Genomic DNA, 14,185 nt, shown 5'->3' on the forward strand with positions numbered 1-14,185 from the left:
AAGGGTCGAAGGTATGGTGGAAGGAGAAGAGGAAGAACAAAAAGAAAATATTCTTTTAAGGGTCGGCGAAAATGGTAATTTGTCGATGACCCTCGCTTGAGTGAACAAAAGAAATGTGGTGCGTTTGGGAGAAACAAAAAAGAAAATAAAAATTGATTTTCGTCCAAAATTGTGTGTTTCGAAAATTTCTTTGTTTTTCTAATGCAGCCACCTTTTCTAAACACAATCCACAAATCAGATGAGTTTAGGGCATCCGGAACATAAAAACTTAGTCGACCGAAGTTGACCTTAATTGATTTAGTAGGGGAGGGGTGCAACTCTATTGCGATTTGTCTCATAATCTTCATCATCTTCACTACGACCACCTCCAACCACCACTATGATCTCTCTATCTCACATACACACACACACACACTCATTCTCTCTCTCTCTCTCTCTATCCCCCTACTCAATCCCCTCTATCTCTCTTCACCCCACATAAATCTCTCTCCTCACACTTTTTTTGCAAAAGGAAAAGGTTTTTGTCATCCGAAGTTCCTAACTCAAATTAAGAATATAGAGTTCTAGCTATACCCTCCTCGAGGGTTTTGTCGTCGACCAGCCACAAACGCCTTGGTTATTTCTATTGGTACTCCATAATCTCCATTACAACTAATTTTTTGTGGTGACTCGCATGTAAAGTAACAACCCCTATGTCCAAATAGAGTTTCTTACTAAAGATTATTTTTGTTTATGCTTTAATCCCTTATCTTCATCTCCAACCACCACCATTTCTAACCGCCACTACCACTTCTGACTACCACCACTTCCGGCGCCCACCACTACTGTTTAACTTTTTACCATTTCTCTCTCTCTCTCTCTCACTCTCCCTCCCCATCTCTCCATCTATATCTCTCTCTGATCCCGTGAAGGAGATGGAGAAAGAGAGAGAGACATAGTAGTGGTCGGAGTTGGTGATGGTAGTCGGAGTTACAAGTGGAGCTAGAGTTGTTTGTGGTGGTCAAAGGTGTTGGCAGGAGAAGAAAGATGAAGGTTAAGAACTAATAATCAAATAAGTTAGTTTTTGAACATAAAACAAAACAAACCTAATTTGGAATAATCTTAATTTCGAATATTTTGGACGCTAGCGCTCTAGTTTTAACTTTGACAACAAAAAATTATTTGCTGTTTAACTAAAAACAAAAAAAAAAACAAAAAATTATTTGCAGAAGTGTCGAGTGGTATTTTGGTCAAAATGAAATCATTAATGATATTCATAGTAGCATTGGCATGGCTAGTGGAAAATTGGTTGCCCTTCAGCCTCTAAACATCAAATTCACGTCACCTCTCATTTTCTTTCTACTTTTTTTTTTTGGTTGAACTTTTCTAATTTTCTTTGAATAGAAGTAAACTACTTTCTCAATCTGTTTTTGGATTTGTACTCTAGAAATCTCCATTGAACTTGCTTCTTTGTCTTTCTCACTTTTTCTAGTAGACCAAGTTTTAGTAACAAATACATAGGAACTCTAAAGTCTAAAGAGGTTCTAATTTCACCCCGACCTAAGTTATATCAAAAGCTCAGACAATATTTAAGATTTTTTTAAGGACTTATTACACTTCTAACATTTATTATCACATAATAATGAAATAAATAGTAATTGTCATGAAAGATCTTTATATAATATGACATTGAACTTTAATAACATGAAATAAATTCTTATATGACATGAAAATAACCTTAAAGACAACCAATTTTAATCGAGATTTACAAGACTTTTGTGTAGTTCTTTTTGCCAATTAGTAATCAATTTTATCGAGAAAAATTACTAAACAAAATTGATTTTTATGTGAGATTGGTCACCACACTGGCTAGAAGAACACTCTCTCTTAAAGTCTAGATCATACAATAGTCAGTTTGATTCTCACGGTACTACAAAAAGTTTATACAAACAATCCAATTTAAGCAGAATAGTCTATACAACAAATATTCATACATATTAAAATCGCTTTGTATATCGAACCATATTAAAAGCTTTGTATATCGAACCACATTTAAGATGTGATTTGGTAAATAGAACTATAAGTAAAATTCAACTATAAATAATTTAGTTAACTTCCTACTAGAAAAACGTAAGAAAAAAATAGTTCTTTTTTTTTTTGTGTTAAAGAGAAAAAAAAATAGATCTAGTAAAGGTTCTATTTTTAAGTTGAGTAGCAAACAATTTGGCTGGTAAAATATGTCCAATAGTAATACATCTAAAATGATAATAATCTCAACTAAACTTTTGGCTTTGAAGTGTAATGAAAGGGTTCTTGGGTCAAAACCCACTTTATCCATTTTGTATAATCTAAGCACCTTATCCCTTACATTTTCATCTTTTAACTTTTTGTTCCTTTTCAAGCACTAAAATAAAGTATTAAAAGTTATATACTTCACCAACAAAACAGCTTTGCTTAGTTGCTTTCTCTCTCTAAAAAGAAAGGGATATTCATATGCTTTACCTACAAAACACCCTTACTTTCTCCCAATAACACTATTCATATAAGTGGGCAACTCAAATTAATAGTAGTATATTTGCTAAATCTCACATTGGAAAATTGAGGCTCTTAGCCTATGTTGGATTAAATGTCTTACCCAACAATACTACTGCATAGGCTATAAAATATCCTTGCCCATCTATGATAGGACAAGCCCATCAAGGTTCAAGGCCCACAAGTCTAATAATTGTTAGAAGCGCTCCTTGATAATTTTTCTCCAAATATTTTTACATGCATCCCACCTATCACAAGAAGACGATGAATTGAAATATCAAACAACAAATACTAAATCTAGGAATGAAAAGAAAATACTTAGAGATATCCAAGCACAAAGGAAAGAAGGAAAGGATTTGAGGAGATTTTGGAAAAATGAGAAAATAAAACGAAGGGAACTAAAAGAATTTTGAAAATAAAGTTATGTGAGGGGCCTACGTCGGTCATTACATTGGCATTGATACATCAAAGATGTAATAAACACGAAACTGCCGAATTCAAACTCTTACAAAGAACGGGCATATAGCCCAACTAAACTATGGCCTAAAGCCCAACAACATTATTTATACTTTAATAACTCAAGTTCAATAAACTGTGGAAACCACCTCTTCTGGGAATCGAACCTGAGACCTCCAAGATTTTGGAGTTTATGTCAACACATTGGACCACTTGGGCAACCAATTATTGACAATAGATGACCTTTAGGTTGTGACATTTTAAGGTATTTAGAAAGATGTCTTCTGGTACTTGTTGCCACCTATATTTATTATAAATAAATTCACTTCACAACCTTGTACAACGACAGGCCGCATAGCGCAGTGGATTAGCGCGTTTGACTTCGGATCAAAAGGTCGTGGGTTCGACTCCCACTGTGGTCATATTCACTTTTTCTAACTTCAGTTTGATCTTTTAGGCTACTTCAAATCGATTTTTCGGCACAAGAAATATGCAAATAACTGATTATATACAACAAACCATTAGGACATATGACAATGACTACTCCATAAATTCCCACAAAGATCTCTTCGTGGGTAAGTAGCCTTCTCTTCTTTCTCGCTCTAAATTCCTACCGAGTTTTGCACTCTATGTCTCTATCTTCGTCTGCAATTGAGTTGTGTTATAGTTGAACTTGTTAAAACTTTCGTTCTTAGAAAATCATTTTTTTTCTTTCAAGTGTTTACTCTATCATTTTGTCGTAGTCAAAGACTCCAATATAAATTTTTGAGGCAACGATTATGAGGTAAAAGCGCAAAAGAAGTAGATTAATTGGAAATTGTCGCCTATTTAAACAAGTCAACTCAACCGAGTTTCTCATGGTATAAGGTTCTCCTACAATTAACAAGCGTAGGCACCAAGCCGATTAAAAGGCCCTAATAACATTAATGGTTGCAACCTTATACCTAGTGTTTGCATATCAACTCTAACCTTAAAACATATTACCTCAAGGTTCCTGATTGAAAGGAACTGCACATATAGTCTTGCCCATGAAAGATATAAGAGAAGATCGTATGCTATATCGCGCTACAAATCTATTCAGTATTCACAGTAGGTAACTAAAAACTAATCGTTCTAGGGCAACTCAGCTTAACAGTGAACACTGAAACCATGAGAAACCCGAACCAGTATTTCACAATCAGAGATGTTTTGGAATAGGTTGTTGATCAATAAAGCCAATAATTTCACAAATATGGAACAAATGAAACTAATTTCTGCAACTTATTCAAGTGTTTAATGCCATACCAAAAGGTGTATGGTGAGATTGACAAAACACACTAACAAATATCATAAAGTTCTCAAAACCCACAAGCTTGATGATACACCTTCACCCGTATTGATTAAAAACAAATCTTTCAGAGTAAAAAAAAAGTTACCGATATCTTGCAAGCGGATATCACTTACTATACTGAAAGCGGATACTTTTCATGTTACCAGGGTCAAAAGGGGTCGTTTCTGCTTTTAAAATTTCATCTAAACATCACCGTCTTCCTGCTAATCCTACTCTGCGGAAAGCTGGAGATGCCATCAACGACACTTTAAGGGGCTCTGAAGCGGAGAATCCTCTGGCCTTCATCACATCATGTAACCTCAGAGCATCTTGTCTAAGCCCACCAACTAGCAGTCCTTGTATGATCCTTTCAAACTCATCTGCTCCCAAAACATCCTTCTTCCCTTCCACAATTCCAAGTGCTTGAAGTGCTTTCTTCTCGTTTCCTGCCCTTGAGTACATATCACAAAGGCTTACATGAACCTTCAAAGGAGGACTATCTCCTTTCTCATTCACCTTCCTCAAGAATTCTTCTGCTTCATCAACTAGCTGCAACTTACCTAACCAATCAACCAAGACACTATACGTCGAAACCCCTGGCTCAAACCCATCCTTCTCAAGCTGTAAAAGTAGATTCAAGGCCTTGTCTAAGAGATTCTTCTTCTCATAAGCTGCAATCATGCTTGCAGTACACCTATCATCTGGTTTATAACCCAATCTTATCATATTATCAAAGTTGTGTCTTGCTTGTTCTGGATCGCCAGCTTGTCCATAGGCCTCGACAAGTAATGTGCAAGACTCCAAATCGGGCTGGATATGTGCAAATTGCATCGTGGTAGCAATCCTTTGGGCTCCATCAGTGTGTCCGCGTTCAGCAAACGATCTCAACAATGCCATGTAAATATCTTTTGTTGGCTTAATGTCTTTCGCTTCCATCTCTCTCATCAATGACTCGGCCAACTTGGGTTGTCCTGAATTTACGTAAGCCATGATCATCGATTTGTAGGTCCTGATATCAGGTTGAAAACCTTCACTCCTTATGATGTCAAATGCTGCCTTTGCACGTTCGACATTATTTGTCTTGCTGTACATTTGAACCAAGATAGTGGATGTGAGGATGTCCGGTTGGATACCCTTATCAGTCATCTTCTTAAGAATTCTCTCGGCATCATCTAATCGGTTATCCTTGGCATGCGCGTCTATGAGTTTCGAATAGTCACGAATGTTTGTTTGGAAAGAATCCTCGTCCAAGACATGCTCAGCCATCTGCATTACAAGGCAGAAGTAGATAAACATGCTATACTATATGATAAAACTACGGAAGTCAATCAAGTATTTTACGTCGATTTAGAATAAGTTTCACACACACATGATAAATCAATAACGAGGATTTAAGTTAGCAATTGAGTATTTTCGCATATTATAGCAATATATAACATATCAATGAAAACTATAGGTTAAATCATAAACAAAAAGAGGGATAACCAACTGACCTTGAAATATAAACCCGAATTTCGTTCTTTAATCTTATCAAGCAAAGTGAGCCAATCAATCCTGTTGGGTTGAAGAAGCTCAGTCCATTCAGTCAAAAGTGAAGATGGGAAATCCTCTTTCTTCAATGACAAGATTTTTTCATGAACCAGCTTGCATTTTCCAGTGATCTCCTTGGGTTCTTCAGGGGTAATGAGCTTATCAGCTTCATGGATTCTATCAGCAACTTCAGCCCACTTTGGATTAGATAAATCAAGACCATAAATCTTATACTTAATCTTCCCTTTTCGTTGCGGAATCGAAACGACCTTAGGTTTCTTCTCTTCCACATTCTCCTCGTCATTCTCAACAATCTCTGCTTCCTCAACTATCTCCCCAGCTGCTTTCTTAGCTTCTTCTTGTTCTTGGGCTTGTTGATCTTGAGCATGAAGACGTTCCAAATTCTGATAAAATTCAAATTCTTCCATTTTCTCTCTTGCCCATTTGAATCTCATCTCTCTCAACATATCTCCTCTAACACCAACTTCACTAGCAAAACGAGTCATTTCTTTAACTTCTTCACATTGAAGAAATCTCTTCATTTCTTCCTTTTTCCTTTCCTTTTTCATATCTTCCAATACTGAATTACTTACTTCCCAAACTGTTTTCCATAAATCTTGACTAAAATCATGAGATGGGTTATTACCAGTTGAATCAAGCATTTCAGCAAGTCCACCTTTTTCCAACTCTGATACTACTTTTTCAACTATAATCAAAAGCATTGCATTAAGGGTTTCTTTATCACTATCTGGGTATGCATCAGCAAGCTTACCTTTCATGATCCAAGTGAATCTGGATAAGAACTCAGTCATGGGACCATCTTCTTCCGATTCTGAATCGGTTGCTGGATCATTGACGGGTTGAGCATGAATCGACCTACTAAAGATGGAGAAAGAAGAAAACAAATTTGGGGATTTTATGTTTTTAAATAAAGGGGAGGTGGATTTAAAGGGGAGATCTTTGGATGTTGAGTTATCAGAGGTGTTTGTAATGGCGGATGATGCATTTCTAGTGGGAATAGAAGTAGAAGAAATAGAAGATAATCTGAAATGTTGTTTGGTGAGATTATTGATTGAATACCGTCTGGATATGGAGATGAGCTTAGGTCTCATTGTTAGAGATCAAGGTAAATCAATAATCTAGAGAGAGAAAGTGAGAATCCAGATGGAGAGAGAGAGGACGAACTGGTTTTGGAGAACTAAAACCCTAGAGTTTTACGTTCCTAGTGATGTAAGATGTTAAACTGTTAAATGGGCTATGGGTACCCGTTTATACGCACTCTGTAGTTACCCGGAAAACCCCGTATCCTAAAAACAATGGACTGCCCGAAGCCCGACTAATAAGCCCATCTAATAAGGCCAAAGAGATTTTAGTTAGTCTTAGGTTGTTCATATATAATATGGCTTATAAGTTACCACCAACTCCATGAAACCTTTATCTTCCAAAGAGATCTACAGATGTTCCCACAGTCAACTGTATGCAAAATAATTTCAATTTTGCTAGTCAAGAGTGAGGGAAAGAGAGAGATAGAGAAGAGGAAGGTGATGGCGGCGGTAACGATGGTGGTAGAGACAAACAATGGTGATTGATGGTGAGAGAGAGAGAATGCGTATAAGAGATGAGAGAGAACGGAAAGAGATGATGGTGGCTACCATTAACCAAAGTGGAGTGGTGGTCGTCATGGTGAGGTTTTTATTTTTCTTGTTTGGGATTTAACGATTGCCTTGCTCAAAATAAAGTACAAGTTATTGTGAGCATGATAAAAATCATGTATGGGGTATATATTCCAATGTAGGCATAAAACTTCGACAGCGTCTGCAAGTTAACCCATGCCGGTGCAAGCAATGGGTAATTAATTGACTACAATGGAAGGCAGTAGGTTAGGCCCAATAGGCTACAATTGAAGGCATTAGGATATGCCAAATAGTGTCATTTCCGGAAGGCGAGGATGGAAATGTTTTGTCACATTATGCCAAGCTAAGAGAGCTTTAAGGCAGGAAAAATCCGGTACCCATTAGACTTGGGACTTACAGTGTCAGAAACATGAACAATATCAATAGGACTTCAAAGAGGGTCCCCACATCACACAGTAATACGACTCGCTATTTTACCGACTGAAAACATTGTTGATGGGATGGGTTGATCTCAATTAGGTGGCCTAAGTAGGTGCACCATTTGAATCATTGAAGGATGTCTGCACACACAAAGGACCACCCAGTATTAAGACTAGTTATATAGTAGGACTTAGTAGAGAGGAAGAACAGGTCTGACCACTATATGAAACTGTCGGAAAAATCACATATTATATTAGCGTTTTTACCATGATTTCTGTTCCATATTTCCTCCCAAATCTACACAGTTTCGTGTAACAACTCAACTCTTCTTTTCTTCAAACATATTCTAACTCTTCCGAAAATATGAGGTTCGAACGAACACAGTAAACAACATCATTGAAGAAAAAAAAACAAGCATTTACAGTAAATATACATATAGGACTCCAATAATAGCTCATCTGTGACGAAGAACGTTAAAATTTCATACCTTCATCTTAGCCATGAAGCTGATAACTTGCCGCTTGCATAAGTGGATGGGCTAAGTATGCACCAAGAGTAACGATTGTGACTGCTAGATAAGGCAATCTTATGAATTCCTTGTAATAATCTTTAGGTAACTTTTGTCGGCCGTCTAAGATAGCTGCAAAAGGAAAAACACTTGTTCTTCTCTTTACGATTTCAAATGCTTCTCCATACCTTATAGCAAGTCTTCTATCACCATTCCAAACACCAAATAGATGGTGTCCTATCAGCCCCATAGATGTTGCTACAGCTACAGAGTTTCCTATCCAGATTGTGTGAGCCAAGCACCAGATTACCTGTCCTACCATCTGAAGATGAAATTTAGGTTCAGAAGGAAGACTTATGAAACGAGATCAAAAAATGGCACAAGGAAGCAAAGCCCACTTTAGTTGGGCTATTTCGTGTTTCTCTCTCCACCGCGGAGAGTAGGGTCTGACTCCTGGTAATGGAAGTTTGTAGTCTGTAAAACCATTGTGTTGTTTCAAAAGAAATGGCTTGAGCAAACCTAAAAGAATAGGTCAATAAGAACACAATTTCAAATACTGGTCTATCAGAACAGGAGAACCGTTGTCTTTATCGTGAAGATGTCTGCGAAAGAGAGAAAAGCCGATAAACTCAATCAGAGGCCAGGGGAATGGCTTCCTGGACCACAAAATCAGGCCTAAGGCCTAACCTTTCCCGAAACAGGGAGACAGTATATTAATACCAGAAAATTATTGTCTACCATTGAGGAAATGAGTATACCAATATAAGGATGGAATCCAAAAGTATATAGTACATGCTGTGCGGAAAAGCACAGTTAGTACAAAATCTAGAAATTTCGTGCAACACACAATTTTATGGAAATGTCGAAAACAAATTTCTATTTTCTTCTATTTAGAAGTCCTCGGCTAAGCCTAATTTCTCAAAACAACCTACACAAACTTGATTATGGTGTATCAGTTTCTTTTTATTATGAATCGTGATTCGTGACCACTGTGGGCTACAAGCCCCGGCGTAGCATACCTATAGTTTATATCAGTTGTGAAACTAAATACCTGAGGGTGCCTGGTTATTCTCATGATTCCAGTTTCCCATAGATGCATTTTAGGCTTATCGACAGCAGCAACTTCCAACAGATTAAAGGTTGAAGGGTAGAGGAACAAGAACGAGATGAAATTTGAGAGCCAAAGTAGTTGATGAAGTCCAGGAACACCCTGAAGCTGCCACAACTGAATTCCATCATACCGGTGATTAATGAAGTATACCTGAATCAAGAAAAATAGTCCCTGAGGTCTTAGTTTGATCAAGTTTCACCAAGCAAACTTCCTCTGACAAGAAAATTTTAAAACACGTGCAGAAAATTCTGCCACAGATAATATGGGAATCAGCAAAAGGAACTCACAACAGCACTAAATGCCAAAGGAAGAGAAATGCCTGCAAAGAGAACACGGAAAGCTCGTTCTCCTATTAGTTTTTCGCCTGTGTCTCGCAAACTAGCCAAGCCACTATGGACGGCGGCGAAAATGAATATTATGATCAGCATTACAATCTGCAGAAGAAAACTCAGGAAGTCAGCCTCTGCGGTTTTATTTTCTTCAAGAAAAGCAAAACAACGTCTATCGACCAGTTTCAGTATTTTTCGTTTGAACTGATTAATGAACCTCGATTCAACTATGAATCCAGTCATGTGCTTTTAGGAGGTATCCCCATGAAACTCCAAGTCCAAACCTTATAACACCGAAAGGTAAAACAGATAAACGGATAGTAGAATGCTATAATCAATCTCTCGCTGTCACTCACCCACGTAGTATGAATTTAAGAATGGCCAAACGAACTTCTAAACATAGAGGGAGTTACCGACACTTAGTTTCTCTCTCCCTAACCGGTATCACGTAAACTTATATGCTGACGTGTGCGCATCAACTCTGTTTGCTCCAACTCTGTGAGGACATAAAACCTATCCCTTCAACAATATCTATAAAGTCTAATCTATATGATCACTACGTTTATTTCCTCCAATATTAAGGTTCTATGCGTATAATAACATGAGTTAGCTCAATAGCTACCCTTCTATCCATTTTTTCGTAACAATACAATGAAGTTTATCTTCTCATCTAATTGAAAATTTTCATCAGTATACTGTAAACAATACAATGAATATGTTATTGGGGTCTGGTTCCTAGGAATACCTACCTACGCAAATTTCACATTTATGCAGCGAAAAGTGCCAAAATTCCTTCTACAATTTTCCAATAACTAATGCATGAAATTAGTCAATCACAACTTGAATTCTTCATACAATAGTTCATCTTCTACTTCCAAAAGTTGGAATTCAGTATGAGATCAGTAAACTAGAAAGTGGGTCTTATACAGTAATGAGCCAAGTGAATTGAGACAAAAAAAAAGTACCACATTTGAGTATGTCATTTCAGGAATTTGAAACCCTAAACAAAAGCATTTAAATGTTCAGAATAACTCACTTCATGGCTATCAGAAATTCCTTCAATAGAATCAACAAATGCCTTTCCAAGTCCCAATCCAGTTGAAGAATCAATCCAAATTACATCAAGTGCAAAAAGAACAACTCCTAAAATCCCAGTAAAATAAACCCAAGAAGTAATCTTTTGCTCACCCAAATTGAAATAAGCTGAATCTTCACCAACTTGAAATTCATCCGATAAAACCGGAGAAATTTTATCTTCCCTTTCACCGACAGATGCTTTTACAATAATCTTCTCCCTATTCAATTGCACAGAAACTAAAGAGGTTTTAGGGTTTTGGGGTGTTTGCTTTAACTGCGAATTCTTAGAATTGGGAAATTTTGTTTGGTTTAAAGAAGGGAAGGGGGATAAAGTATGGAGTGAAGTGAAGGATCTGCCATGGTGAGAACGTTGTTGAGAGGAGGAAAAAGTAGAATTTGAGAGGAGAAGAGGAGACGCCATTAAAGACTGTAAATTTGAGAGAGAGAGAGGATCGAGTAGGTAAGAAGAGTGCTTTCAGTCAGAGGGTTTTGAATGGAACAGAGGGAGAAAAAATTGATAGGTTAGAAACTACGGGCAGCAACTGAAAGTACCTGACGTTATAACGGCGTTATCACGTTAGCTAAATTATGCCGTCAACTTGGGGGGTATTTGTTGGTCTGAATCGTGTGATGCCGTCAATTTGGGGGGTAGTTTTTTTTTTTTTTTTTTTTTTTTGTTGAAAGAATTTGGGGGGTAGTTGTTGTTGCTCTGAAAATTGTTTAGGCCCCCCTTGTTATCGGAGTTTGGTATAGTTTTTCTTATGTCAGTATTTGGGGAAGATTTTTTTTTTTTGTTTCCTCTAAACATCAACCTTAATTATTTGGGTTACTTCCCTAATGGCCCCCAACTTTGTGACCAGCTTCCCGCTTGGCCCCCTACTTTACGAGAAATACCCATATGGCTCCCTTCCGTTATAACACCGTTACTCTCTCTCTTCCATTTCTTTTCTCTCTCCTCCAACATGTTTCCTCTCTCTGTCACGTCGTGAAAACCAGCCACATCATCGTCTTCACCGGCAAGGTCGCCGGCTGGCCAAATTTCCGGCCGGCAACCTTCAAACATTTTTTTTCTCTCTCTTCTCTCTCTCTAATTTTTTTTTTTTTTTATGGAGAGAGAGAAAAAAAAAAAGTTTGAAGGTTGTCGGCCGGAAATTTGACCGGCCGGCGACCTTGCCAGTGAAGACGATGATGTGGCTGGTTTTCATGACGTGGCAGAGAGAAAACATGTTGGAGGAGAGAGAAAAGAAATGGAAGAGAGAGAGTAGCGGTGTTATAACGGAAGGGGGTCATATGGGTATTTCTCGTAAAGTAGGGGGCCAAGCGGGAAGCTAGTCACAAAGTTGGGGGTCATTAGGGAAATAACCCTAAGTATTTTCTAATCATTCTTTGTTCTACCTCTCTCACCTCTACTAGAACTCTGACAACTTTTAGCATATCCCGGTAATCACCATTAATGTCAGCGATCACCATCACCAAATCCGATTGGATTTCTCTCTTTTTTCTTTTCTCTCTCCTCTTATCTCTCTCCCTTTCTCATTCTCTCACTAAGTTCCAGCGAAGGGAGTCTCCCCTTCATCGGAAACGCGTCTAGATCTGGTTCTTCTAGATCCAGACGAAGGGTTCCGATGAAGGGGCTCTCCCCTTCGCCGGAACTTAGACAGGGAAAGAGAGAGAAGAAAAGAGGGGAGATGGAAAGAAAAGAGATAAGAGAAAGAGAGGAGAAAAGACTAGAGATGGGAGAGAGAAATACATCTCTGACCAAGGGTTTTATAGCGTCGACTCGAGGGGTGTTTTTGAATTTTCAACTTTTTTTCTTTGAATCTTTTTCTTTTCTCTCCAAAGCACCCACCTTTTCTTAATACCCCGTCTACATAATGGGCCGCCATTATACGAACAACAAATTTGTTATATGGACAACAAAAATATTAGGGTAAAAATATTACTTTTATAAGTGGAGACACAAATTTGTTATATGGACAACAAAAATATTGGAGGTAAAAAATATTTATTACTTTTACGAGTGGGCACACAAATCAAATATAAATGAAAGAGCTTTAATTCCTTCCATAGGTAGCTTGAATTAGAATGTCGGGTGGATTTCAATATAGTCTAATGAAATTGATTTCACCTTAGTTGAGGGTGTTGATGATCCTAGTGAAGACTTAAATGCGCGGTTAGATGGAGTACCGCGATATAAAGAGGATTACTGTGATATAAAGACACAGATAGCATGGGTTAATTCTCGGTGGTTGTAATTCAAGCTAAACCTTACCCCTCTACCCACCTCAAACTCCATCATATCTCACATCCCAAACCTTAACTCTCCCCTTTCTCGGTGAACAAACCCTAAATCTTTTCTCTTTGAAGACCCTAAGTCTTAAGGTTTTTTTGTACCGATTTCTTTGATTCTCCTTCCATTTTTACCTCTTTTCTTGATGTCATGATTTTGGGAGGTGATGGAGATGATGTGAAAAGAAGCAAAAATAATTTTGTCCTCTAATAAAAGTTTGATTATATTAACCCTCAATGTTTTTTCCATATACGAAGTTTGTTTGTTCCCATATTGGCGGTCATATAACAACACAAGACTCTCCCACTAAAAAAGAAGGAAAATATGTTATTTTGTCGTTACTTTTTTTTTTGGAGATCGCTCTAGTCCCTTGACCACTTGCTTCGACTCTGTTGGAGAATTTCTCAACGAACGACTAGTCGAGTTAAACAGTTGTTGTTAATTTCCTTTTGAAAAAAGTCTATAATATTTCGAGGAGGTGAAAACTAACTTGGTAACATCTCTATCACGAGAGAGCGTCCCTCCGTACCTAAAACGTAAGACTTCAATCTGTAGTATTTTGAGAGAGCGACCCTGACTTCATTATATAGTATCTTGAGAGAGCGCCCCTCCGTACTATTTAATTGTAAAGAGTTAATTCTTTAGCATCCCCAAACTTTAGGTTAGTTTGCTACTTGCCTACTTCAACTTCAAAAATGTTAGTCAAACACCTAGTTGGTCAAGTGGTTGATTAGGTTAGTTTGCTACTTCAACTTCAAAAGTGTTAGTCAACACCTAGTTAGTCAAGTGGTTAATTGTATTGACATAAACTTCAAAATCATAGATGTCTCGGGTTCGATTCTCATAGGAGGTGGAATCCGTATTTACCGAGTTTGGGTTATTAAGTTAAGATATAAATAAAAAATTTATCAAGTTTTATGCCTCTTGAATATGTTGTTGGGCTTTAGACCTCTCTTTACTCATAGTTTTTTCTGGTTATCGTGTTGATCACATATTGATGATGTATCAAT

At 37.5% G+C, this 14,185-nt stretch overlaps 2 protein-coding genes and 1 non-coding gene across 4 annotated transcripts; 1 reads left to right on the top strand and 2 right to left on the bottom strand.

Moving 5' to 3' along the window:
• The first annotated feature begins 3,315 nt into the window (after nt 1-3,315).
• Nucleotides 3,316-3,389, top strand: TRNAR-UCG (transfer RNA arginine (anticodon UCG)). Its single transcript has one exon. It is a non-coding gene; the product is annotated as a tRNA-Arg (tRNA).
• An 810-nt stretch (nt 3,390-4,199) lies between these two features.
• NFD5 (pentatricopeptide (PPR) repeat-containing protein) lies at nt 4,200-6,996 on the bottom strand. The gene is made up of 2 exons (XM_086655360.1): nt 5,770-6,996; nt 4,200-5,542 (listed from the first exon to the last, which is right to left on the bottom strand). Exons 1-2 carry the CDS (start codon nt 6,916-6,918, stop codon nt 4,487-4,489), a joined length of 2,205 nt encoding a protein of 734 aa, XP_086511486.1. The 5' UTR covers nt 6,919-6,996; the 3' UTR covers nt 4,200-4,486.
• A 757-nt stretch (nt 6,997-7,753) lies between these two features.
• On the bottom strand, nt 7,754-11,697 carry Z-ISO (15-cis-zeta-carotene isomerase). Of its 2 annotated transcripts, XM_086655362.1 has the most exons (5): nt 10,845-11,697; nt 9,767-9,913; nt 9,420-9,629; nt 8,348-8,690; nt 7,754-8,000 (listed from the first exon to the last, which is right to left on the bottom strand). In XM_086655362.1, exons 1-4 carry the CDS (start codon nt 11,304-11,306, stop codon nt 8,355-8,357), a joined length of 1,155 nt encoding a protein of 384 aa, XP_086511488.1. In that variant the 5' UTR covers nt 11,307-11,697; the 3' UTR covers nt 7,754-8,000; nt 8,348-8,354. The 2 variants fall into 2 exon arrangements, with proteins under 2 accessions (XP_086511488.1, XP_086511487.1); XM_086655361.1 differs by lacking the exon at nt 7,754-8,000 and having other exon boundaries at nt 8,091-8,690.
• Between the last annotated feature and the right edge of the window lie 2,488 nt (nt 11,698-14,185).

The sequence above is a fragment of the Eschscholzia californica genome, unplaced genomic scaffold (assembly GCF_041429995.1).
Source record: "Eschscholzia californica isolate CP2 unplaced genomic scaffold, dmEscCali1.0.p SCAF_1, whole genome shotgun sequence".
In the NCBI taxonomy this organism is placed as follows: domain Eukaryota; kingdom Viridiplantae; phylum Streptophyta; class Magnoliopsida; order Ranunculales; family Papaveraceae; genus Eschscholzia; species Eschscholzia californica.

Excerpts from the sequence above, each read along its gene's own strand:
- NFD5 (XM_086655360.1), bottom strand. The coding sequence starts at position 6,918 with ATGAGACCTAAGCTCATCTCCATATCCAGACGGTATTCAATCAATAAT. Across the intron at positions 5,543-5,769 it reads ATTCGGGTTTATATTTCAAG|ATGGCTGAGCATGTCTTGGA; the intron begins GTCAGTTGGTTA and ends CTTGTAATGCAG.
- Z-ISO (XM_086655362.1), bottom strand. The coding sequence starts at position 11,306 with ATGGCGTCTCCTCTTCTCCTCTCAAATTCTACTTTTTCCTCCTCTCAA. Across the intron at positions 9,914-10,844 it reads GAATTTCTGATAGCCATGAA|ATTGTAATGCTGATCATAAT; the intron begins GTGAGTTATTCT and ends TTTCTTCTGCAG. Across the intron at positions 8,691-9,419 it reads GAATAACCAGGCACCCTCAG|ATGGTAGGACAGGTAATCTG; the intron begins GTATTTAGTTTC and ends TTTCATCTTCAG.